Source organism: Hirundo rustica, chromosome 1 (genome assembly GCF_015227805.2).
Source record: "Hirundo rustica isolate bHirRus1 chromosome 1, bHirRus1.pri.v3, whole genome shotgun sequence".
Classification (NCBI taxonomy): domain Eukaryota; kingdom Metazoa; phylum Chordata; class Aves; order Passeriformes; family Hirundinidae; genus Hirundo; species Hirundo rustica.
The window spans coordinates 47391428-47418657 of NC_053450.1; the positions used below are offsets into that span (position 1 = coordinate 47391428).

At 41.6% G+C, this 27230-nt stretch overlaps 1 protein-coding gene across 5 annotated transcripts in view; it reads left to right on the forward strand.

Annotated features, from left to right (window-relative positions):
- The window catches only part of OSBPL1A (oxysterol binding protein like 1A), a 77084-nt gene extending 50538 nt beyond the window's left edge, over positions 1-26546 (forward strand). For all 5 annotated transcript variants that reach the window (XM_040061617.1, XM_040061628.2, XM_040061639.2 and 2 more), the window contains 12 exons: positions 3846-4002; positions 8896-8971; positions 10532-10666; positions 13511-13608; positions 14281-14463; positions 14953-15060; positions 15152-15241; positions 15484-15610; positions 18858-18974; positions 19732-19855; positions 21585-21675; positions 25379-26546. In XM_040061617.1, the coding sequence (XP_039917551.1) occupies positions 3846-4002; positions 8896-8971; positions 10532-10666; positions 13511-13608; positions 14281-14463; positions 14953-15060; positions 15152-15241; positions 15484-15610; positions 18858-18974; positions 19732-19855; positions 21585-21675; positions 25379-25481 (1409 nt within the window). In that variant the 3' untranslated portion in view covers positions 25482-26546. The remainder of the gene's footprint in view (positions 1-3845; positions 4003-8895; positions 8972-10531; positions 10667-13510; positions 13609-14280; positions 14464-14952; positions 15061-15151; positions 15242-15483; positions 15611-18857; positions 18975-19731; positions 19856-21584; positions 21676-25378) is intronic.
- Positions 26547-27230: the final 684 nt, after the last annotated feature.

Here is a 27230-nt window from a genome sequence, read left to right on the forward strand (position 1 = left end):
ATGTGTAATTAAACTCGATACCACACAGAGTGCTGCAGCTCTCACTTTCAGGATTGAATGCTTAACATGTGTCAAACTCTTCTATGTTTAAAGCAGGGTGGGGCGGAACGGGAGAGCTCTGGGGCAGGGAAGAAGCGCTGAACAAGTAGCAGAATTCAAAAAGACCAATGCCATCTCCTAGAGAGCTGGAGAAGTTATTAGCTTTGATTAATACAGTCCTGAGGAGCATATGAAAATCAAATAGGAATGTAGAGAATATCCACAGTACTGAAAAATGGCTCAACAAGTCATGAATTGAAGGGTAGAGGTACTTGATTTTTGCCTTTCAGATAAGATTCCCTTCTCAAATGCAAGTTGTGGACTCAGTTTGGGAAGGGTTTAGATCAGCCTTTGTTTTTCTCTTTTAAACAGGTTTTATCTGAGAGCTGGAGGTTTTTCAGCAAACAGAATTTTTGTGTGTTGAGAGGGCTATTGATGGCTTTGCATAGATGCAGTCTTGCAGTATAAGCAGTTATTTAGCTACAGGAATATTTAAGTATACTGAAGCTAACCTGTCATAGTACAGCTTCTGCTGGTATCTTCCACTACTGGGTGCTGTGTTTATAAATAACTCTCCCAAATGTACAAGAAGTAGCAGATGACATCCTTTGCTTTTGCTTGTTTCCTAGTTTGTCTCCAGTAATCAGATCACTTAAAAGTAAAAATGGTGCAAAAAGCATAGAAACCTCTTGCCTGCCCTTCCATGTTCAGAGTAGTTTGTCAAGTGGCTTTTTTTAAACATGTACCAAAAATACTTCACAGCCTGTGTGAGAGCACTGCTGCCTGTCACTTCTTGCCTTGAATAGAGTTAAAAGAATGAATTCAGGCATCTCAGAGGGATAGGAAACACCTGGTCAGAATTGAAACCAAACAGTGCCAATAGTTAAACACTATATTTTTCAGGTTTATTTATTAAAAACTTTGGCCAAGCTTTCTATCTGCATCTGAAGACTTAACCAGTTGTAGCAATAGGAAATGAGGTCCCTTGAGTTAAGTTTGTCATTGCTTCTGCTGTTTCCCTGTGTTCTCCCACTCTTGCAAAATGTAGCTGGTGTTTGTACTGTTACTCTTTCAGGTTTCATGAGCTGGAGAGCTTCCTAGTCAGCATGGTCTTGTCTCAGAGATCACTTAAAAATTTTGGCTTCTGAACAGGGACTCTTATTCCTTCTCCCTCCTCCTCAGCCCACAACTCCTTAAGTTCAATTAAAAAAAAACCCCTCATTTTCTCCTAGTCATCTGTTTGACAGCTGCTCTGTAGAAACTTGTGAATATAAATCTTTTTTTGCAGTGACGGGGGAGTATGCAAATCTTAATTCAGAAAAGAGTTCGCTGCAAGTGCACAGGGAAAAGCTCAGTTTGAGCTGCCTGTTGATCTGTGCTCACAATACAATACTAGGCTTGTTCACTCTGACACTCTAACAAGCTCTCAAGGCTTGCAAAGTTCATTGGGTTAAAGGAGGTAGCTGAGGTTAAGGGATTGAAGACTGAGATCTTTGATGGCAGGAGCTGTTGTAGATGTACTTTCTCTGTTTCTCTAGGGAGCAAATTCTTAAAACAGTTGTGTTTCATTCTTTTACTGTTTCTTCTTGTATAGCATGGTCTTCTTGCATGAGGTAAGGCACGTGCCCTGGGGAAGGCTCTCTGGTCAGTGTCTATTGCTCTGGAGAGGTTTGCACGTGCAGAGCTCAGTCCAGCAGAATCATCTCTTGGCACTATTAGGCTAGCATGAGGAGACCTGAACACATGACGTATTTTAAAATCTTTGTTATACCAAGAAGCATATCCAAGAGTGACAGGCAGTTCGGGTGAAGCTTATCTGCCCTTGCCTTTCTGCTCTGGAGTCCTGGGTCTGTTGCTGAAACTCAGATTGAAGGAATTTGCACCCTGTGGCTCTTATCTGAAAGCGAGATGGATGTTACAAGAGAAGAAAGAACCCTACAGTAACCAGACTTTCCTTTATGTTACTGGGTTGGCTTGATGCTTTTCATGCCATGATAACTGTTGGCACAGCTGAGCAGCTCTTTCAAAAGAGAGGTGGAATACATACCTCAAGGGGATTTATAGCTTGTTGTGTGGTCAGGAAGCTGAGACCCAAGTTGTGTTACACTCCTAGAGTGTCTCTTCCTCTGCAGTATTTGGATATGCAGAAAAACTGTGTTTTCCTGGCTAGCTGGGTTTAGGATCTCTGGACAAATCTGTATTTTATGTAACAAACTTGTCCCAAGTAAAAATGCTTTTCCATACCCTACTTGTTAAATATAGTACCCACCAAACTAATGCTTTGATATGTTATATCATAACTTGGCACAAAACTAGACTGACAAATTTGGGGAAAATTGTGAGAAGATTCTCTGGAGTGCCAGTCCACTTCTTTAACATATCCTCAGCACCAGCTGGCGGTTCTTTTTATTCCCTAGCAACTCGCTTAATTTCAGTACTGTCTTGGTGAGGATAGGCATGGATGTTTTAAATGAAAGGAAAGATCTCCTTTTAGGCTTCTAGATCTCTCTCTCTAGAAAAGATGGAGACATTGTGACACAGCCTACCCATTTATCAGGATTCTGTCCTGTTCCTGACCCTCATGTAATCTGGATGTGGTAGGAAGTCCTCCTGTGACTATATCTATATATACGGATGTATACCCTTTAGCAAAGCAATGTTACAATTTATATGTTCTGGAGAAGCTACTGGCATAGCTTTTTAAAGACAAAACAAGAAAGCACCTGGCAGTAAACAGCTGTGAGTGAGATATTCTTTTGGACTGGCTGCTACTTCAGCAGATTTTGATTACTGGTTTTGAATTAGAATGAGTGTATGAGAGAATGGCTAATTTTGCAATTATTTCTCTGGGGTTTTGCAGCCAAAAGTAACAGCATATGCTGGAAGCAGTACATGGCAGGAATAGTGTCTACTGTGGATTGGGGCTATGTTTTTCAGAAGCAGTGAGGCTTGCATTAAGCTGTTTACCATTCAGTGTGGTTCCTGGTTTCTGCTAGAGAATTCTTCAAATTAGATAGAAGTTTATGTCTTGAGTTGTTCCCCCACTTCCTAGAACTTGCAATGAGATAATCCTTTGACTGTCTTGTCAGGTTTGAAAGAAAACCTAACACAAAAATACAGCTTTGCCAGAAAATCTGTACCTCCTGATTTGGGGCAAGACTGTCTCTTCTCTAGAGCTCAACAAGCACAACCTGACCAAAACACTGTTTGGAAACAAGGTGGTGTTGTTTTTGGTGTTAGGTTTAATTTGAGATGTGATGTGGATTGTACTATTAACCTGCCTTCCACAGTACGAAGTTTATCTTGTTGATTGGTGAGCTTATCACTTAGACTTTGCTGGGACCTACGTAGTTCGTGTAATCTATATGATACATCCTCCTCCTGTTCTTTGATACTTGTTCAGTGACTTGGGAAGCGAAGGTTGGTGAAACAGCCCTGAGGGTCTTAAGAGCTTAGACCTAACTGAAGAAGGAGTCATTACTCGAGGTACCTGTTTGTTCGGTGGGGTACTGGCACTTGTCCTAGGCAAGGTCAAGTAGCTTCAGTTTAATAAATATGCCAGATTTTGGCTCAGTCTGATAGAGGATTTTTAATGCATTGTGGTCTTGCTTATTTTGCGATTCCTTTATATCTAGATGCTGGGCTGCAGCGATCTCTGGCAGTACTAGTTACTTACCAAATGGATGCTGTCATCAGGACACAGTAGGCTACTTAGGTTTCAGTTTTGTACAAGGCGGGGAGATGTGTTAGTGACTGAAGTCTAGCACAGGCGGTAGATTCATTAGCATGCACCTGCTCTTTTGCAGATTCGGAATCTGAAAAATCATTAAGTGGGTTTGAAACAACAGCAGCCTACTCGCTAGAGGACAGCATGGATTCGAAAGATACAATAACTTCAAGCGTGCCTGAAGAAAAGGTGTGTGGCAGTGGGGAGTCGCTGTCAAATGGAATCAAAAAACACAGGTAGGGTGTTGTCCATTCTTAAAGTTTTATGATATGCATTAATTATAAGAGATGACAGGAATCTTTGAAAAGCTAACAGAAAACTTTTGAAACTTTGCTAGGGATGATTGACAAGTTATTGGTTGTACTATGATTTTATAAAGACTTTTTTTCTGAGGCTGGTGTGCTCCTTTGCATCTTGATGATGCAATCTAAACAAGTAAAAATGAAATATAATTTGCTGTTTAAAAATGGACACGCTTGTTTTTTATTAGATCTTATTGAAATCTATGTGGATTTTAATTCCTTCATTTATCTTTAATGACCTATACCTCCTATTGCCTCTTTAATTTCGAGTTATTTGATCCTTCTGTTGGTATCAGGAATGAATGAAAAATATTGCTAGCCTGGCATCAAAAACTCAAATGTGAACAAAAGGAGTCTTATTCTAAAAGTCTCATCCATGTTTTATGTGCTTATTTTGTGTTGTCAAATGATCCATTTTTGTTTGTTTCCTTGCCGATAAAGGAGGACAATAGGTCTGGAGTTAATGAGATGTAACAGACACCAGTATTCTCCAGTTTCAGTGAAAGGGCAATATAACATTTGTGCTACAGATAAAGCCAGACTTCAGCATGTTTCAAAGAGACTATTCTGGAAGTGTTTTGGACATACAGGATGGTGATGGGGACACCACATTTCTGTAAAAACAGGAAAATAATATTTAATTCTACAGAAGGAAGTTAGAAAGGCTTTAATTACTTGGTATTTAAATAGGTAAATTGCAGTAGCTGTTGAAGCGAGTTGGTAGCATCAGAGCTGATGTTTGAAGGGTCAACCTGCGCGTGTCCCACGCTAGACAAAGACTGAAGCCAATGAGGGCTTGGGCGGAGTAATGGGTGTTTTGGGGAGATAACATAAAGCAGCTGAGTAAGCATGTTGCTTTGCTCTTGTGCTGTTAACAAGATGGTATTTATGGCCTTGGCTAAGTGCCTTCCCTAATTAGAGCAGGAAGTTCAGGAGTGGAGGAGGAAGAAGTAGGTGAAGGTGGACTTCTGAATTGCCTTCACTGCCTTGGAAACAGGAGAGAGGATGCAGTACATAATAAACATGAAAATGACAGTGCATGTTGACTTGCATATTGAGGAGTTTTAACAGGAATTACTCTTCCATTTATTATAAAAAATAAGTTACTTGGTAATGCTGCATGGTGCTGCAGGGAGCAGGTGACTGGAGGAGCATTTCAGAGCTCCTGATTTTATAAAGAATAATGGAAAGTAATAAACAAGTACATCTGCCTCAGTTCTTTCTCTGAACTGACTGTCTTGTAGTAGTAAAGAGAGCACAGGATGTTGGAGTAGAACTGGTGCGTAAATAGGCTGATAATTTACTGCTAAAGAAAAGTGGAACCTTTTTAAAATCTATTTTTCATTTAGATAAGAATGTATGGGCATATTTTATGTAAGTGTTTCTAGAATATATGGCTGTATTTTATGGGATTCCATACAACATTATAGGTTGAGCTGTAATATTAGGCTTTTTTACCTAGCACTTTGGTGTCACATTGGGAGTGGTCCCCAAATGTATTGATGCAAACTTTCTCTCCAGAAAAACCTCCAAGAGAACCTTCTTAGGGAATGGGAGATGTGTGGTATTTTTAGTCTCTTTTCTGAGGCTGTTGGTAGTAGCCACGTTTGGCCTGGTACAGTATCTGTTTCATGTGGCTTTCAGAACTGTGTTACCTGCCTGGAGCTGCTGGCTCTAATTTGTGCCTGTTCTGCCTGTGGGCTGGTTCTAACTGTGTGCATGTGGTCAAATAGGCAGTGCCTGTGATGCCACCTGTGTCCTTTTCAGAGCAAAAACTGCAACTTCTTGGTGTTATGCAAAGTTGGAGTTCAAATTGTTTTGATGTCACTTAATTCTATCCTTACATCCTTGAGTTTGCTTATAGCTTTTTTTTTTTTTTTCAACTTCCATTTGTGTTAACCACATGGAAACAAGTCACTTAGAAAACAGACCAGATTAATTTCTTTTGCTTAAAATCTTGGTACCTTCAGATGAGTAGAGGATCTATGGTTTGCCTTTAGGTTGCACATGAGATTACCTGACACTGTTTAGCCATCAGTTTAAATAAGATTATTCCTGTCTTCGTCTAGACAACCTGAGCTCTAATCTGCATCTCAAATATTATTTGAGTGGTTGAGAGTTTTCCACACAGCAGTGGAGGCTGGTTTTTTGTTGTCAGGGGGAGCATACATGCTTTGGGTTTGGAAATGTAAGAATAAATCTGTTGGTTCCAAGGAATTAAAAGTGTTGGGAAGTAGATATACAGATAGATGAAGCCAGTATCGCGTATAGTCTGCTGGGTTTTTTTCTGGGGGCTTTTTTTGTTGTTGGTGGTGGTGTTTTGTTGTTTGGTTTTTGGTTTTTTTAAATGTACTTTCCATCCTGGTGATTGTTCCCTGAGTGTTTTGAGAGTGGACTTATTTTTTGTTACACTACTTGGGAGAGGATTTGAGAGATAGAATAGTATAGCAAATATTCAGGAAGCATTCAAATCACTTCTTTTCAAGTGGGAATTTTTTAGTCTGAGCCAAACGTAAAAAAAAGGCAGCAAAAAATCCCACCCCTCAAAAAAGTCCAGTCAAACCCCCCAAAATTCCATTGCATAAAAATGTTCTGCATTGAGTGCCAGCATTTTACATCCACTTGTCACTGCTGTCTTACTGCTGAGTTTTGTTGTCAGCTTTCGCTTTGGTCTCTGCATTGGGGGCCTTTCAGGATGCAAACATGTTAGTGTTCAACTTCATGGGAGCCAGGAGATTGTTCAGGTTGGCATGAAAAGCAAGGTAACATGCCTTTTTCACTCCATATGTCTCCTTCCCCACAAGATGCCTGTAGCAGTTGATGTGTAATAGCTAATGCTTTGGACAAGTGTGTTTGTTTACTAAGGATCCTAAATACATCTCATCTATTCTACAGCACAGAAATTCCAGCAGATGTTTTTGTCACTTAAAGCTAAAATTAACTTCCTGAGTTGTTTTTGAAATTGACATCTGGAGGGAAATTGTTGCATTCAAAACCCTTTTGTTTAATTACAGGGAGTATGTCAAGGTTATTAGGCCTGAAGTCTTGGCTGCCTGTCATGTCCACATGTCCTTACGTGTCCCTGGGATCTTCCTTGGTGGCTTAAAACTGCTTTGTTTTTCCGGTATATGTGTGTGTGCGTTAGAGGGAGGAGAGAACTGATTCCCATAGCAGTTTGACTCATATAGGCAACAAATACGGATGAGTGGCTGAAACTGACTGCCAACTTTCAAGTGATTAAACAAATTGAACAAAAGAGCAGATTAACTTTAATGAAAATGTAAGTTTTAGTATGTAAGGAAAGCAATTCCTGTGTACACTTCAGCAGACTAAGGGTTAATGTGTTTAACATGCAGAAGGGCTTACTTAAGCACAAATATCCACTCTGCTGAGTGCCTGCATTAAAGGATACACAGGAAAAACAAGTTAACATAACAAGTGAAGATTGAATAGTTGGTGGACACTGTCCTCTCCTGGACATTTGCATCAAAACATCCACAGAAGTACTTTATACTTAATGTTATTTAGGATGATCTGTTTCACAAAACATTTTTGTCTCAATGAAATGTCAGAATAGGGAGTGAGTGGTGGTATGTTTGTCAATTAAAATAAATCCTCCTACCCACTTGTCCTGTTCAGGGGAGCTGAGTAAAACAAGTCAGTGTTGGGCTTGTAGCTACTTGCTCCCATAAGGAGATCAGACACATGACTGGGTTTTTGATGGGGTGGGGCTTGTTTGATTTTAAGGAACAATTTTTGGGTTTGTTCTTTCTGAAAACTGAAGCATCAGCCCTGATGAAGGTGTTCCAGTGGCAGATAAGTAGGCCTACTGAAACAAACAATTTAGCCTGAGTATTTTTTTTCTCTAGGCAGTGTTTCTGCTTATCAGAAAGGTGGGGTGGAGATTGAAGCCTGTTCACACTCTCTGGAAAAGATTGCTTTAGCTACCTTGAGCAGAGACAGACAATCTTGGTTAGGAGGGCAACAAGATAATTTAGAGTGAATTAAACTTTGAAACTTTAATAGTTCATGCAGTTTGAGTGAGCTCTAGGTAATTTTTATCGGTAAGAACGGAATATTTTTGAATTTTGCTCATTGACAATAACTTTATGATCCAAAAACGGATTTGTGTTGTGGACAAAAGACTTTTACCATTATTTATGCCTTTCTGGAAGTAAATTGGATTAGCAGTTGAGCTGGTCAGTAGCAGTAAGAAAACTGAACAAACTCTGTGCTTAATTTCCCAGAAGGCTGAGAAATGCATGCATGTGTTCTCAGCCTAAATGCTGGTCCTTGAAAGGATGCTTATGACTTGTTTCAGGATATGTCAGCCCCCTGTAGAACAGGCTGCTCTTCTTTAATGGTGCTGCTTTTTTCTGTTGTTCCTAAGGGCTGGTTTTAATACAGTTCATAAATGTTGTGGCCCTTCATTGTCAGTATAAAGTTCTAGCAGAAAAATCCCAAAACAACCCCACTCAGATCTGTTCAGACGTAGTGAATGTCCCTATTCAGTTAACTTCCATTTTCCCACAAAGACACAACGAAATATCTTAATGATGCCATTGTGAAAACTGTTCTGATGCCTACTGTAGACATTCTCTTCCTCCTGTGTTACACAAAATCGGTGGTTCTGGTTTGGGGGAAATTACTGTTTCTCTGCAGGTAAAACAGTTTAAGTGCTTCAAAGTAGCACTGTCACTCCCCCACGGTTTTTAATTTAAAAAATGGGGAACTGTTAGTTCCATAAATGAGTATTTGCCTTTCTTAGTCATGGTTAGTATTGGAAAACTTTTCTTACTTTTGCTTTTTTTCCTCTTCTTTCCACAGAACAAGCTTACCATCTCCAATGTTTTCCAGAAATGACTTCAGTATCTGGAGTATCTTAAGAAAATGCATTGGCATGGTAGGTAATCAGAAAGCTATGATAAAAAATGGGGAGTGGTTGTTTTATTTGAGACCCAAATAAAAACTTATTTGGGAGAAGGGGTATTTTGGATGTGTTTTTTTCATTTGTTTATGGGGTTGGTTTGTTTTAGTTCATTTAATTTGATGCTTATGCTTTATTTGCTTTCACAACTTAAGAAGGTAAGACTTGGTCAGAGCAATATTCTTTCAGTAAAAGCATCTTCTCTTGACTTGAACCCTTTAAGTACTTCATGTCGGGGGGGGGTTATTTATTTTAACTTTGGGGGAAAAAAAACAACCCCAGAAAAACAACAAAAAAACCACTTTCATTTTGCTTTTATCCCTTCCCCTTAGTATCTGAGTCTTCCCCCTTCCCTAGTGTTACTGACCAGATGGTTGGCAGATCAGAGTTAGCTGGTTGGCACCTAATCTGCTTCCAGCTAGGTGTGAATTGAGAGTTCTTCTCTCCATTAGATCCTACAATAGGCTGAAAATACTTGCTGCTGATAAACCTCTGTCAGTCTCTAACAGTAATCTGCAGAAGGGAAGGGTTGTGGGTTTAGTTGCTGTTGTTGTCTCCTCCCCTTGGTGTGGTTAGGAGCAGCACCAAGCAATGAGGAGTGGAAATGCTGGGGAATGCCTGCCTCAGCACCTCCAAGTCTCCCGAGTTGATGTGAAGTGTCTGAGGCTTTCCCATTGTCCTATGTGGAAAAGTGTTACAAAATACAAAGAACAGATTGAAAGCCTGCCTTGCATAAGGTGTATGCAGGAAAAAAGGGGTCTTAATTCTGCTTTGCAGCAATTGCTGCAGAGAAGCTGTAGTTGTGGGGGGCAGCAGAACTTGCAGGGGCTTGTATCAAAGCATCTGCCAAGGCTCCTGGTGCTGCTGTTACAGCTCAGGATGGTGCTGTTTGCCACACCCTTGGCCAGCAGTCATACTTACACCCTTTTCATTTGCTGCTCCAGGCAGTTTAAACCTTTGCTGTGTTATGCATTCAGAGGGCATGCTTTTCAAAAGTGGAGAGAGACAACAAACCGTATCAAAACTGCAGGGCTTCCTTTAAATTCTTACTCCTATTACAAACTCCCTTTTTTCTTCAGAATACAGAATCCCTCTTTTTACTCTTCTACCACCATGTTTCACTGCCCTTTTTCATTCTCCTCCCCCCTACTTGCCCATCTCTCTCCAAAAAAAGATAATATCTTTAAGTAATTAGATGGTCTGTATCTATTTATGGAATAATAAATAACTTAGTCTTTAAAAGGATCCTTAATACTTCTTTCCATTGTTTCATGTCACCTTCCTAATGCATTCATTGATAGGAAGTTTGATGTTTGGCTTTCTTTTTGTTTTAGAAGTAGCCTTAACGCCAGCACAGCTCTGCTTATCGAGCTCATAAGGGATTTGTCCTTTCAGTATTAGCACAGCCAGGTCAAGCACTTTGCATTAGCACTAAGAGCATCATTTATTTTTGTAATAAGCCAATTACACTTGGGTTAGTGCAGGTCAGTGTATCTGATCATTCAGCTTCTAACACGAATTTCATTTGCGCATCAGGAGCTGTCAAAGATCACAATGCCGGTTATATTCAACGAGCCACTGAGCTTCCTACAGCGACTCACGGAGTACATGGAGCACACATACCTCATCCACAAAGCCAGCTCGCTCTCCAGCACAACCGAGCGAATGCAGGTGCGTTGGCTTCGCTAGCTCACGTGAGCTCTTGGTCAGTGTTGTGGGATCTTTCTTCCTTATAGGTGGTCTCATTGTGGGAGGTACTCCTGCAACTTGCTGCACGTTGGGCTCTCTTACTCATTAACTAGTTTTGTTTATTGTCCTGGTTTTCACAGGGATAGAGTTCAGTTTCTTCCTAGAAGCTGGTATGGTGTTGTATTTTGGACTTAGAATGAGAATAATGTTGGTGACACACTGATGTTTTAGTTGTGCTTAAGCTGTGTTTACAATAAGTTAAAGACTTTCTGCTCTTTGTGTGCCACTCCACCAGCAAGGAGGCTGGGGGACACAAGAAGCTGGGGTGGGGGCAGAGCTGGGACAGATGGCCCCAGCTGTCCAGAGAGGTATTCCATACCATATGGCGTCAAGCTCAGTACATATACTAAGGGAAAGCTGTCTGGGGGCTGCTGCTCAGGATCTGATGGGGCGACAGTCAGTGGGTGATGAGCCACTGTGCTGAGCATTGCTTGTTTTGATGATTGTCATTCTTTTCTCATTATTATTTTCCCTTGCCTTTATCTCAACCCACTGATTTCACCTTTTTTTTTCCCCTAACATACCCTCTGTCCCATTTATGTTGGGGAGAGGGATGAGTGAGCACATGTGTTGTGTTTATCCTGCTGGGTTAGATCACAACAGTCCTTTATGGCACACCACAAGGAGCAGAGCTTGAAAGGCTGAGATAACGATGGATCTGACCAGAGCATAATAAAGCAAATTCATTAGAAACATTTATGATATTAGTTTGATAAGTCTCCAGTCACAGTGTTGGTTTGCTCTCAGAGCTGCTGTGGATGTTCTCAGAGTTGGGTTATGCAACATCTAACTTGCTGTGTATGTTCCCTGCTGTGCTGTTTATCACCTCTGGGGGCTGGCTTAAAGTTAGCATTTTGTTGTACTTTGTAACACTGTCTTATGATATGATAGAATTCCCAGTGGTATGTCTGAGCTGGTATTTGTACTCAGCATTGCCAGCATTTCCACGCTTTGGGAGCCATCTATAGGAAACCATTCATAGTTACATCTTTTGCCTTTTCTCATTGGAGAGCCAATCCATGCAGGAGATACCTTCTTCCTCTTCTCCTCCAGGCTAATTAGCTCTTGAAAATTTTAAATTTCATCAGGATATAAAATCCACTTGTTTCTTTGCTGCATCCCTTGAATGTGTTTCAGGTCTTGTTTATGGTAAAAGAACTGTTTGTGGATACCACCCAGGGTTCTGCCCCAAGGCTGGAAAGATTGAGTCGCAGGGTGTGTGGATTAATATGGGTAAACACTAGGATAGTGGGCATCTCCAATGTTTTGAAATTTCACTCCTAAGCAAGTGCAGAATTCTGAAAAATTAACAAAATGTTTGGGAAAAGTATGCTGTCACCCTGTCACTTCTAGAGTGACAAATCACTGCAAGGTGCTGGGGCCTGGCCCAGGCCTGATGAGCCCTGTTTAACACTGTTCAGTACCCTCCAGGGGAAGAGAAGGCCTCTGGATCTGACAATAAAACAAGAGGCACTGGAGCTACTCCAACTCCTGTGTCTGGCGCTGCTGCTGAACCGAAGAACCAACCTGTGCTGGTGTCAGTCACCCCTATACACAAGAGGAGGTATTGGAAGCAAAAGTCAGCTCATTTAGTGAGGGATGAAGGAGTTTCTTCCAAGAGGGAGCAGGAGAAAGATGTAAATAAGACAGACAGCTCTGAAGCAGGACTCATGAGAGAACAGGAGGAAGAGAGGTAGTGGCTGACTGGGGAGAAGGAAGAAGAATTCATAAATGAGGCAGTACCCACCCAAACCCTGTCCCTGAGTGAGCTGTGAGATACATAAAAAGATTTCAGCCATCGTCCCGGTGAACGCATTGTCACCAGCCTGCTCCAATGTTGGGGTAAAAACAGAACCAGCAGTCTGGAACTGGAGGGTAAGGAAGCCAAGCAGGTAGGATCCCTTTCTAGGAAAGGGGGCAGTGACAGAATGCTTGGAAAAGTGACACAAGTCACCGTGGAGGTGACTCATGTCAGGTGTGAAGGAAAGATATTCCTTCAAGGGAGATAGGTCACCCAGGCAGGTGGAGCACCTTGGAGAAAGATATCAGTCCCTGAGGGAAGTAGCCCTGCTGGAGGTGACTTATGATGACCTGGATGACAAGCAGCTATCCAGAGATGCACATTAAGTCAGGTGCATGTGATCCATGTGGTGGAAGTTTGTACAGAACCAGAACTGTCACGGTTTAAACCAGCAGGCAGCTTCAATACCAGACAGCCACTTGCTCACCCTAATTCCTCCCCACCTCCTCCATGGGATGGGGGATAGAACAGGAGAGTGGGAGGAGAAGAAATAATAATTTGAATATACAAAACAAGTGATGCACAGTGCAGTCACTCTGCCCACTGACCAATGCCCAGGCAGTTTCCAAGCAGCAGCAGCCCCCAGTGAGGTTTCTTTTCCCCCTAGATTATTTATATAGTGAGCATGATGTCATACGGCATGCAATATCCCCTTGGTCAATGTGTCAGCTCTCCCAGCTGTGTCCCCTCACAACTTCTTGTTCCCTCCAGCCTGGTGGGGTGGTGTAAGAAGTTGAAAAGTCCTTGACGTTGTTTCAAGACATCGCTTAGCAACAACTAAAACATCAGTGAGTTATCAGCATTATTTTCATTTTAAATCCAAAACAGCGCTGTACCAGCTACTAGGGAGAAAATTAGCTCTATTCCAGCAGAAACCAGGACACCTGTCTAGGAAAATATTTTGATATTCTGTAACACCATGGCTACTGTTGATTATAACTGTGTGATCTTACTCTTCTGAGCAGTGTGTTGCTGCATTTGCTGTGTCTGCCGTAGCCTCGCAGTGGGAACGTACCGGGAAGCCATTCAACCCATTGCTTGGAGAGACCTATGAACTGATCAGGTAATGAACAGAGGGTGGTACTCCATGGAAGAGGTCTTTCATTAGATTTGTTAGCTGGCTGCAGACTGCACTTCAGCTCATAAGCTTCCAGCCATTCTCCTAGCAGCTGCTGCAGGTACATGCAATGCGTGTTGATGTTCACCAATTCACCTTTCAGTGAAGAGAAACTACTTGACTTTTCAATTCAGAGCAGGCAAAGGAAATTTGACAGGTTTAAAAGCAAGTTTTATCTACAATTTTTTTTTTCCCCTGAAACCTTATGAATGAACAATGTGCATGGTACATAAGGAGAGTGTACAGGAGTGTTCAGAGTACCTAATAAGAAACATGGTTCTATTAATATGTGGCTGCACCTAAGGCAAATTTTTCTTTCAGTAAATATTTTGGCCTGTGTTTAGGTGAAGATTTAAAAAAGAGATCAGTATCAAAAGTAACTATATTGACTCATCAGATCTGGTAGTTCTTGTTTCTCTTTTTATATTAGGTCCTTAGTTATTTAAAATGAGGATGTTCTATGTTTTAGTTGATCTTTTCAGTTTAGCCTAAGCTTTTAATTAACTCTTGCCCTGAGTACAGCAACTATGCATGGGTCCCTTTCATCTCAGGGGAAACAACTGCAACTTCACTACACTTGATACGTGGGTACATGATTTGGTTATCTTTATTTTGCAGAGACGATCTTGGATTTAGACTTCTCTCAGAGCAAGTCAGCCATCATCCACCAATCAGTGCTTTCTATGCTGAAGGATTAAATAATGATTTTGTGTTTCATGGATCAATTTATCCTAAACTCAAATTCTGGGGCAAGAGCGTGGAAGCAGAACCAAAAGGCACAATGACTTTGGAGCTTCTTGAGTAAGTGGATCAGCAATAATTGAAGGGGTACAGTGCCTCATCCTTGATGATTAGAGTGCATTGCAGTCCCACAGCTTAGGAACGGAGGTGTCCAACACCCACATCCTGAAGTCTGAGGGCAGATCACTGTGTGGGGAGGAGGGGATGGGAAGGTGAAAGGAGCTACCATAGTTCTCCTATGCATGCTGCTGATAGCACCAGTGGGAACCTGGGCCTGGATGTTCTCCAAGTGCCTGGACATCAGTTCTGCTAAAGCCAGCGTGCCGGAGTCCTGTTGGCTTTCCTCGTATCTCTCCATGCTAACAGTGGCTGCACCCAAAGTGACTGTTTTAAGGAACTGATAAAATCAGTAGCAATAGGTTAATAAATTTCTTGGGTTTCCTGGCTTATTGCCATGCCCCTTTCAATACTTGGCATGATGATGGCTTATTGAAGGACTGACATCCTGTGCAAAAATACAGTCTTTTAATTTTTGTTCCCTTCTCTTAGGCACAACGAAGCCTACACATGGACAAATCCTACATGCTGTGTGCATAATATCATTGTGGGCAAACTTTGGATTGAGCAGTATGGAAATGTGGAAATAACTAACCATAAGTAAGTTAAGAGTGTGGGCACTTTCACTTCCTGCAGGTTTGAAAAGGAAAAGCATTTGGAAGTAACTAGTGCTCTCTTGTTCTGCCTTTAGAACTGGTGAGAAATGTGTACTAAGCTTCAAGCCCTGTGGCCTCTTTGGGAAGGAGCTGCACAAAGTCGAAGGCTACATTCAGGACAAAAGGTAACAGCTTAATTCTAAATGGGAAACAAACGACTGCCCCTGGTTCTGAGGGGATCTGTATGACTGAATGCCTCTAACAGAGTCTGTCAACGACACGAACCTGCAATAGCAGGGTTATAAATTCTGCAATACCAATAATGGAGTTTTTAAAGTTGCCCTCAGAAGTTGTTCTTTCACATATTTTTGTCTGAAATAAATCTCTTTAAGCTCCTTTGTAAACTTAATCTGCTTTTTTTTGACAGCAAAAAGAAACTCTGTGCGTTGTATGGGAAGTGGACTGAGTGCTTGTACAGTGTTGACCCAGCTACATTCGAAGCTTACAAGAAAAATGACAAGAAAAATACAGAAGAGAAGAAAAGCAGTAAACAGGTATTAATCATGTAAAGAGATGGCATCTCAAAAGCATGACAGCTAAATATTTTAGTAGCATTTAAGACACTATGATTTCCTTCACTTACCTTCTCTTTTCTAGCAGGATACAACACAGATTGGATGAGTACTGATATTAAGGGGTAAAATGCTTTTCTTCTCTTGGATTTGTATTCAAACTTCCCAAAACCTGTTGTGATCTAAATACTGACGAGTTTATTACCTGCCTCTTCCTCCCAAGTGACATGAAGGAAATAACATATGCATTAGTTGGGCCATTTCTGATCATGTATGATAAAATACTCTAGTGCGAGGATTTTGATTCTTAGAAGCAGGACAGATTAGCTTCTTAACTTGATAGAGGATCATATTTTCAACTTTTACAAGGAATTTTTTATTGCTTTCTGTTAAATTTTCACAACTGTAGAAGTGCTGGCAATTTTTTTTTTCATAGTTGATTTTTTTTTTCTCTTGTGGAAAAAACCTCACTCATAATTCTTCCATAATTCTGGTCAGCAGTAAGCTTTTTGTTTAGGATGAATGGTGATGGTGACAACATACAGCTTGGTGAAGAACAGTCACTTGGATAGTAGTTTAAAACAGGGATTGCTCCCCTTTGGTGACTGCAGCCAGGCTGTGTTTTTTTGGGGTGTTGGTAGTTTTTGAAGAAGCTTACGAGAAACTTGGAGAACTCTGAAAGCAATTGTGCCTGTGCAGGTTCAGATTGTTGCTGTATCTGAGCTTGCTCCAGTGCTTGTCATCAGGAGAGTGGTAAAGCACTGGGGATTGCTGCTTCTCTGGGAGTCTGACCTGGAGAACTCTAGGGAGCAAAGAAAAACACACCCTGTGTCTTTGTTCAGCTGTCTGTTTGCATTTTCCAACAATGCTCAAGATGATAATCGCTATTCACTTTGAAATGCAGCCCCCTGTTGCATAAAGCTCAAGCTGCAGTGTTGCTCTGACTCGAGGAAAATGCTTTTCCTACTTAATTAACAGAACTCTTTCTCTTATGTAGAAAACTGAAGGCTTTGTAATGTGAGGTATGAACCAGGCAGTCTGTGTTGAATATGCAGTACCATTGCCTCTTGTGTCTGAGGAGCTGATATGGTTTGATGGTGATGATATGATGTAATGCTATGGTTTTGGAGCATTTAGGTGAGCTAAGTCTCTTGTGTAACATCTGGATGTGGTTTTTCCCTTCAGTTATGAAGGGTTCATTTAGGCACAAAAGTACATGTGTTTTCAAACTCCTAATTAGCATTTTCAGATTTATGTAGCCGTTTTCCTGATATTACATTGTGCTGCATTGCTAATCAGGAAATGCTTCTGCCTCCCTTGAGGGAACCTGCTTGGATGAGAGTCCTTTTGCAACTTAGCCCAGATTTTCTCCCAAATCCCTTTCATTTTTATAGAAATAAAACTTACAGAAAAATAATTTTTCAGTGAACTAGATAAGCCATCAAGTATGCAAGGTGATATTTTACTAACATCAGAAGAGTTATAGGAGACCCACAGTTAGACCAGGGTGGTTCTGCTCTGAATGAACTGGAGTCTTTTTTTAATTAAGATGAAGCATTTTGTGTAGAATTTTCAGTGCAAAAACATGGAAGAGAATAATGTCGGCAGCAGTAGCTGTGTTTACAGACATTTCATTTACAGAGGTCTTGCTTTGGCAAGTGTGTTAACTATCCTCACAGCAATGTACTGAACAGTTGAGTAGCATTGAGCATAAAATATAGATTATTGTGACAAGGGCATATGACAATCCAAATTTTACCTATTCCTCTATAATTCTTACACTGGTTTAAGATCTTGTATCCAAGAAGACAGAAATTGCATTGTGTATTGCAGCCTTTCTATAAAAGGCTTGGAGTTCAACACTCTGATACTGCATTGTTTGGATAAAAAAATAACTTTCTGATGTATTCTGCTTCAAATTCCCAGTTTCTGAAGGATTTAAATGATCAGGATCATTTAAAGAACAGAATGACAGGTTGCCAGCACAGTTCAGATGTAGTCAAGTTAAAGCCCTAAGAACTAAGAGCCCTTTGACTTGTCTTCCTAAGAGCTGAGGGGCTGAACCTGGTCTGCACATGATTCTGCTGACTGTTCATTATTAAAAGCACAGTGAAGGGCTCCTCAGTGAAGCAGAATCCTCATTACTACCACTGATTTTCTTGGGAGCATAACACGTGAATCATCTCAGAGGACAACTGAGTGCACGTTGGATACTGGATGTTTTCGGTATTATCTGATGCAGCCATGGGAGAGCAAAGCTTATTAGCCACAGGATTAAAGCTGCTGGCCTGTAGCCAAAGTATTTAAAGCATTAGTTGCCTTTAAGTCTGGCTTTAATCTGTGGTGATCTCTGAAACGTGCAGCTGTTTTTAGCTGTGACTGTGACACCAGGTTTTCTTGGGAGAGCCTATTCATTGTCCAGCATGGCTTTAGTTCAATCTTCCAACATCCGCTTCTGTGGCAGAATTAATGTCAGCAGCATCAGAGCCCAGCTGCTTTAAAGCTGTGTGTAAAACAGGAAATGGTTTAGAACTAGTTCAGGTCACACCTACACTGTCATCACCAGTTCCTCCCCTGCCCCAGTAACCCTGTGTGGAGTTTTTTACTTTCTGGGAAAAGCATTTCACAGTCCTGTGGCTACAGCTGCCTTAGGTTGTATGTGTTGCTCCTCGTACCTTTTCCAGAAGCTGTAGCTAATTTAGGATATTTATTTCACATTTGCAGTTTGCCATTTCAGTATTGTTTAATGCAAAGGAAGGTTCCTCTGGGCACAGAGCAGTAGGAAGAACTTTTCGTTGTGCACAAAGTGGGCAGCATCTGCATCATGCGATGGCATTTCTTTGTTGTGGAAGGATGAGGAAATGTGGCTTCTATTCTTCACCTCTAACAAAGCAGTATTGAAGTTAAGTATCAGGCATGAAAATGCTTGTCCTTGAGGAAACAGGCCATCTCTGAGGTGGAAAAATTGGCATTTCTTAGAGCTTGAACATCCAGCTTACATCTACAAAGATACCGATGCAAGAAACTGTTGGTAGTGTTCCACTGGGAGGGAATAGGGAGTGTGTGTGGTATGTTAATGCCTCAGCCCTTGACAAGAAAAGTTTCTTTGCTGAAATTGCTCACCTTTAGTCGAGGAAATAATTTTCTGTAAGTTCCAGTAGTGGGATGATTGGGTGTAAACGGTTCATGACTTCAAAGAACTGCTCTTTCCTTTGTGTGCTGCCTTTAGGTGGGCAATACTGAGGAATCAGATGAGATGCCATTGCCAGACTCTGAGAGTGTGTATGTTATTCCTGGAAGTGTTTTGCTATGGAAGATAACTCCAAGACCTCCAAATTCAGCACAGGTCAGCTATGCTTCTCCTTACTGAAAGTGTGTGCTAAAATTTTGCTCTGTATGGTTTACACAAAGCACATCCATTTGTTGTCTTTGTCATTAGCAAGTCTGGATTTGTCTGTTTATTGCAACAAGCCTCCCCACCACCACTGTAACTTTCTAATATGGGTTTGGAAGGATAACTGCCACAGGGATCAGTCTAGGATTAGTGGAATTTCTCTGGAAAATGGGATGCTTCATGTAGATAGTGGCATGGCCTTTCCCCACCTCTTCTCTCCACCCCACTGAGGCACCAGCCTTGTAAGAAATCACACTGAAGGGCTTTATTAGAGGCCAGACATTTCCAAGGACAGACCTGCATGCCACAAGTTGGCGTGAAGGGCTGTGAAGCTGGACAACCACTAAGGAGGATACAAGGGTATGATGTGCAGCTGAGAAGACAAAGAATTGGTACAGAAAAGATGCCCCCACTGCCTTAACCAAGGGGGAAATCTCTCTGCAGAGATAGAGAAAATACCAGTAGGACTGAGGAAGAAGTCAAGAAATAGTGCACTGAGAGATTGGATACTGGCCTCCAACAGAAACAGCAAGGATCACCCACACTGCCTGAGAGTGCAGTTTTGCTGGTATCTTGAGCGATCCTGTATCGAGTGATGAAGTAATACAAAAGCACTTTGATTGGTTTTAGACAGAAGTTTTCTTTTGTATTAAGACAGTAGCTAGAGGTGTCATAAAGTCACCTTTCATCTTTTGTCTCTGATTTTCAGATGTATAATTTTACAAGCTTTGCTATGGCTTTGAATGAGTTGGACAAAGAAATGGAGAGTGTCATTCCCAAAACTGACTGCCGGCTACGACCAGATATCAGAGCTATGGAAAATGGAGAAATAGGTAACTTCAGTTATGGGCAAAGGTGGTTTTATTTTTTCTTAAAACTGAGGGACTGGGGAAAAAATTGTTAGATGAACAGCTATAGGAAGTAATTCCCCATGAATTCCTTCATGATGCCAGGCAGTAACTCTTTAACATGACCTTCTGCAGGCTGTGTGGAGCTTCTGATGTCACCCACCTGTACAGGGGATGGTTGGGATGGAGCTAATCTTCCTCACAGTCACCCATATCTGCTGCTCTGGGTCCGATTGGTGACCAGTGCAGTGTTGATAAACAATATCTGCAGGGTCTTAAGGAAATATTCATGAACTTTTCCGTTTGTCTGTTTCCATCAGCCTGATGCAGAGGGAGTATTTTGTTATGCCAGTTCTGAGAAATGCAGTCAAAACTATTTAAGGGAACCTACGATGCCAAAAAATACACTTGATGCAAAATTATACTTCGCTGGGAATTGAACACTTTTGCTGTCCTAGAATAGTGAATTGGAAGTACATGATGAGACTTCCAGTGAATAGGAGCAGTGTGCTTTTAGAATATTAAAGCAGGATGATAAGTTTTGTAGACTAAGAGCATGGGGGCTCTTGTTTTCTCTGGCTTGCAAACTGATTGGGGTAAGTCATGAAACCCTGATTCGGTTTCAGCTGTATAATAGGGCAACAACTGTGAGACTTCTGCTAAGCAGTCTGAGATCTAGCAATAAAAACCAGTGTCACGGTGTAACACAGTGCAGTTTGCAGTTTTGCTTCTTTTTTCTCAGAAGCTGATAAACATTCTCTGAGGCTTTTAAAAAAGCAGGTCACTGAATTCCCACAACCATTCTCTCCTGCCTGTACAACTGATTTGTGGCCAGGATGATGGATATATTTGATTCAGAGCATCACCAGTAATTTGTCTATTTAAATTTAAAGTGCAAATAACTATGCTGTTAGCAACAGACCATACTCTGTCACAACACATTAGTGGTGTGAAGTTTATATAGCAGCTAGTAATACACAGTGGGTTAGAAATGGGTTCCTGACCAGGAATGGCTGATTGAAGGAAATAGTTGAGAATCATTCTTGGAAGACTTAAGATGTGTATGAAATGCTTTTAGAGGATTCAGGAAAGTGAGATTGATCTAATCTTTCATCTAATCTGCTTCTGAGTCTGACTTACTCCTCAGACCTTCTGATCATCCTTCCTGCCAAAGAGGAGCAACTGTTCTCCTTGTTTGGGATGCTGCATTAGTGCATTACCAAAAAAAATGAAGGGATGCTGCAGAAAGACAATTCTTTATGATTTGGAAATAAGCATTCCAAACCTCTGGTGATTAGGAACTAGACACTAGTAGCAACTTAACTCAAAACTAAACAAGAAGCAAGTGGCCAGACTTCTGAACTAAATTGATCATATTTTCAGTTTCCCTACTGAAATAAATTCTACATATGCTACCTCCCTTAGCTCAGATTTGCTGTCATGTAGACACATTTTCAGGGTCCTCAGGCCATGGATGAATATCTATTTAGCAGTCTTAAAGACTAGGATGCCACTGGCTGACCCTGTGCCGCAGCTGGCCTGGCTTTGCTCTTAGACTAAACCAGTAACCTTCAGTGTTCTGTAGAAGGCTTTTTAAATTGACATTTTCTACTACTGCCCTTATTTATTTTCTGGGTCAGATGAAGTAATGTCCCTGTCTTACATGTTATGCTTTAACATCTTCTGTATTTTTGTGTATTTTTATTCCTTCAAGATCTGGCTAGTGAAGAAAAGAAAAGGCTAGAAGAAAAACAGAGGACCGCCCGCAAAAATCGTTCAAAGTCAGAGGAAGACTGGAAGACGAGGTTGGTGCCCTTGCCTCTGTGTGTGTGTGTAGTTATGTAAAGGCTTTGAACATTCAAGTTAAGTGGCAGTCTCCACTGGCGACATGCAGTGGGTGTTGTGTCAGCAAGAAGAGCAGACAGACAGCATCAGGTCTGGCAGTGTCGCTGTTGTGTTTGTTCGCAGACTCGGGCCCAGCGGGATGTTGTGCTTCCAGGGGGAAGCGCCAGGCTTGCTCTCAGCTCCTTCCCTCACTGCTTGCACACCCACATGCAAATACAAACTGTTGTCTTCTCTGAGCACTTCTTGGTTCTGACATCACAAAGATCTTACCTCTGACAGCTGCTTTTAAGGACTGTTGCTGCTGGTTAATTTATAATTGCCTCAAATTTGCATGCCTGGCCAAAGAGAGGAGAAAATGCTCCCCCCATGTGAGCTTGCCCATGACTTCTCAGCCCAGTGGCTCTGTGCTGACAGTGCTGTGTTCTCAAAGTTTATCACCCAGTTATCCAAAATAACCTTCTTTTGGAGGGGGCCCCTAACTACAAAAGAGGAGCTAAGGGAAATGTTAGCATACAAGGATGTTTTGGGGATTTTTTTGTTTTGTTTTGTTTTGTTTTTGAGTTTTTGTGTTTTCTCTAAACTATGAGGAGTCAGCTGGGAGCTCTTACACACAAGCTAAAAAGAAACTGTGAAAACCTGACCAGATGAATCTGGTTTGAGCAGAAAAAGTCTGTTTAAAAGCACAGTAGTAAGCTGGCATTATCTTCTCAGGAAAAACAACAGTAGGCCTAAACTTTAAGTAAGCAAGGTTCCTTTCTTCTCTATTATTAACACAGTCAGACACTCTGGATTAAATATCTTTAAAATGTTTGTAACTATAAATCACCTTGTTTTGTTTTTGTTTTTTTGTTTTTTTTTAAATGAAGTCACCCATCATCCCAAAATCCCAGGTTTGGACATGTCTGCCTTTGTCTTTTTCCTGTGCCTGCTCTCCTGAAGTGTTTGGGTTTGTTTGAATAGAGACTGATGGAGAATAACATCTTTGTAAAGCTTCTACATGCTGGACAGCCTTGCACCTCTTGTTCCTTTCCTGAATTCAGAGTGGTTCTAGCTCTCACCTGGTGTTTTCAAACCTGGAATAGTTACATAGTATTCTTCCACATGCCTGAAGTAGTTTAAATATTGCTCAAAGCACCTGAGGCTGGAAATTGGGGATTTCCCATGGAACTGTGGTTTTTAGGTTATATAATTAGCAGAGATGCCATTTGCAAGATTCTGCATCTGCTGTTGTGCAGATTGTGTAGACCTGTTCAGCATCAGTCTGAGGTATCTTTCAAGAACTCTTTGCTTTCTAGGATGTTTCTAAAGGTTTTGCAGAAAATTCCTGGTGTTGGATTGCTGTAGTAGGAATGCCAGGTGTGGCTGCCTAAAAAGGATGAATGTTAAGTTTAGGGAGAGTTGTGCTATGGGGGGAAAAGTGCATGCTGTGAAGAACTCTCCTACCTGTTCCCAGGTCATCTGCAGGTCTTACTCTGCAGTGCATTATGAACTCGAATCTAAACTACTGCCATCTCCTTGCCACAGAAAAACAGGTTTCTTGCTTTGTCTAGTAGAATTCCTCCTTCCTAAGATAATTCTCCAAAGTGCCCAGTAATTTTTTTTTATATATATATAATTTTATTATTCTGTACCCGCTTTAGAAGTGGGTTCTTGGTGTTTCTCAAGAGGTGATTAATGTTGAACACTTAATATTTTAGATGCTGACCAGTAATCTTAAGTCTTGAGTAAAAATATTTAATTCAGTTCTGAAATACAGCAGTTGTCTGTTGATTTTGATGAAGTCTGTCCTATCTTTCCCACATCACTGACGGGTTTAGGTCTTACATGTCTCTCAGACTTAGTTCTTCACATTGCCTTTCCCCTTCCTATTGAAGTAGGCAGACACTGGAGCAGGGGCACTCTGTCCTGACCTGTACAAGTGTTGGAGGACACACTAATGAGCTGTGGGGAGGTAGAATTTCTTAATCTGAGAGGTGAGGTCACTGTGTTAAAGCCCTGTCTCACAGCAAATGTTCGGCTTTAGCTCTGGAATGAGCTGCTGTCACAAGTGAACTGGACACCTAAGCTGATCCATGCACCTCTGACTTGGGAACGGCTGACTCCTCCTGTAGGAGGAGAAGCAGGAGTGAGCTGTGTACAGTACTAGGGGTGAATGACTTCTGTTGACTTAGTTAACTTAACCAGGGCAGCAGGAGTACCACTGGAGTATTCACCTGTTCAGTTTTTCCTGGGAAGGCAGCACGAGGCATTTCTTCCAGCACAGCTCTCTCAAGTCCTTGGAGCCAAGCAAGACTTGCCTGTTTGCTGCCCTGCTTTGTAACATAATCCTGCAGTACTGGGGGCCCTTAGGCTTTTGCCTTTTAAAGAGATCAAGTCATATTTAGTTCAGATGTGCTTTTTCTCTTCTGAAACATTATGTTGCTGGAGAAGGGAAGAGCAGAGTTAAGCAGGCTGCCTTACACACAGATGATTTACTTAAGTGTGGTCACTGCAGTGAGTCACGGAAAGAAACAACTGGCTTCTGCGGTCAGTGAGGAGGTGAAAGGAAGCTGTGTGGAGCACATTAACCACAGAAACAGCTTCTACCAAGCTGGCTTGTGCCATAAATGTGGCTTGGCAAAACACAGAAGGAAGTTAAAATGGTTGAGGTCTGGTACTGTGCGCTGTTGAGGCACAAAATTGAGTAACTGGGTCAAGCAGAAAGTGGCCTTCACTGTGTGCTATCAGGTGCCTCCAGATTAGGCAGGAGAGAAGAAAGGAAAGAAAGCAGGTGCTCAACTTCAGTGTTTCTATTAATAACCAGCTAAGTAAAAACTTGCAAGTAGCTCTGTGCAGGTAGAATCAGCTTTCTGGGCATTTGGATTGAGTCTCCTGCTGCCAACAGTGTAACACAGCATAGTTAAACTGTAATAACCCAGAACTCTTCCTGCAGTCTGTAGGGGATGTTTCATCTACACTGTGGGTAGCTGGCACACTGAGTTACCTGCTGGTCAAACCAAAGGGGAGGAAGCAAATGCACAGGCAGTGGAAACAAGGACGAGTCAGCTGTGAAGAGGGGAGGGATGAGTTATATAGGGGTGGGGTAAGGAAGGCCAAGGCAAAGCTGGAACTTGGCAAAGCATGCAAAAAATAACACGAAGGGCTTCTACACATATTAACCAGAAAAGAAAGGTCAAAGAAGGTGATGGTTTTTAAGGTGCTTTCCAACCCCGGCCACTCCACAATTCTATGATGAAGTGCATTGCTTTAAAAAAACAAGGGGTAATCTTGATCCAGGAAAATAACATTTGTTTTCAGGACTGCAGTGCTTGTGGTGTTTACATGTCTTGCAAAAACTGTTACTGCTTGTGCATGCCAGAATAATGGTTGTTCACAACTGCTTTGAAATAAAGCTGTATCTCTCCTTTTTATGCAGTAATCTTGGCAGCTTTAAGTGGCAGAACACTGGTGTCAGAAATTCCATCTCAGATGTTTACGCGGTGTAGCAAATGGGGAAATGCAGTCACTGAAGATGACTTTAAACTCACTCATGAATTTAGAACCAAGAGGACTCCTGCAATAATGATTTTATGCAGTAAACTGCTGAAGATGCAGCAAAGCAGTTCTGAACTCGTACAAGTGAGTCTTAATAGCTCCACTAACATGCTGTGTGTTTCCTTGCAGATGGTTCCACCAAGGCCCCAATCCCCACACTGGTACACAGGACTGGCTTTACTCTGGCAACTACTGGGACAGAAACTACTTTAACTTGCCTGATATTTATTAAAATGCAGTAAGGAGCCTCTGACTGATACAAATAAGTCTTAAATCCATTTTAATGTTTTCCCTTGTTCTACTTATCTCCTGAAAATACTGACGTGTTATCAAACAGAATATTAAGCATCTCTGCAATAAAACTTGTGGTACATGATCTGCAGTCCTAAAAGTAGGGGAATAACTTTTCTGGCTGATGGTGGGTCCTGCACGGACGAAGTCGCTGTGGTTTCAAGTTGCTCTGAGTACACCTATATTAGGTTGTGGTGTATGAGGAATAGAACACCTTCAGCTGTTCTATGAATACTTTATTTTGTAGATAACATCGGCACAAGTAAAACTGGTTTTATTTATTGTGATTTGGGAATGTTTAAAAAGCACACAGAGTGATTGCAATATTCTATTCTTAAATGAAGAAAAGGGTGTCACTTCTGTAAAGATGTAATTTTTCATAAAGTGACTTTTCTTTTAATAAAATAATTCCCTTGGAGCCTGAGCTCTGCTCAGGAGATTCCAGAGGTGTTCCCATCTCTGGAGCAGTAATGCAGTTGTTTAGGCTGGTAACATTACTCAGAGGTTATTTATTCAATGTTTTGTGCAGTGTGTTTTGAATTTTGCTCTCCTGTTTTGCTACCAACCTTATGGTTTAAGGAATTAAGAGCCATTTAAATATCTACAGATTTGATTTGAACTGCACACTAGTAACAGGTTTTAAAAGAATCTGTTTCATGCACTAGAAGTTCCGGTGCCCAGCACCACTGCGAGAACCTAATCAGTCCAAGAATGACCTGGTGGAACATGGCAGGGGGACAGGACTGTGTCTGTACTGTGCAAACTCCCTGGGAGGAAGTCTTGTGCATTTCAAAGGTAGTACAGCACCTCAGTGAGGCCTCCTGTGCACAGCTGCTTTACCCCTTTTCAGTGGGGTGCATTCAATCTTAGTCTGTTTATATTGAACTGTGTACAGAGCTTCTAGAGGGCGAGCTGCTCTTTGTACAATATTTTAACTGCTGTCTGGAGGTTAGTGTTAATTGAATAATTTAATTGCTACTAAATAAAGGCTTCAAAACTTCTTGCATCTAGTCCAAAGTGAGTGGTGTTCAACAGTGCTGAGCAAGCCTTATCCAAAACCTGCTGCAGTGAGGACAGGTACTATGTTTCTCTGTGCTCCAGAGACCTCTCTTTTCCCTGATCAAGGAAGAGTCTCCTTCTAGGGGATGGGGAGGGCTGGGGAACTGAGAGCTTCCTGCAGCTTGAGCTTGGAGTGGACTACTGAAACTGTTAATAAGGCAATGAGATGGTTTCTATTTTTATTCTAGGCACTACTCACGTTACCCAGGTCCTGATGCTGAGACATATTTGCATAGATAAGGGAAAGCTTTTTCCTTGGCAGCCTTTCCTGTGAGCAGCCAGCCCTCTCGGTGACCTGTAGATGCAGGATTTTAATACCTGTTCTATCTGTAGGAAGCCTCTACTCTGTCCAGAGCTTTGTGAAATATGTCTTGACTGCTGTGCCGCTTCCAGCTGCAGTCTGAGATCGGCAGAAGCAGCCTGGCTGTTGGGTCAGTGCAGGTCACACAGCACTGAACCCTCAATGCTAAGGAAAGCAAAGCAGTTCCTGTCTGACCCCCATGCCTACACTATGTCAGCACAGTGAGAGCTGGGTGGCTCCTCACTGGAACAGCTCCAGCTGATGTGGCAGTGGGCACAGTTCACATAATGCTAACACGGGGGATGTTCAACATGGGATTGCAGTTCTACT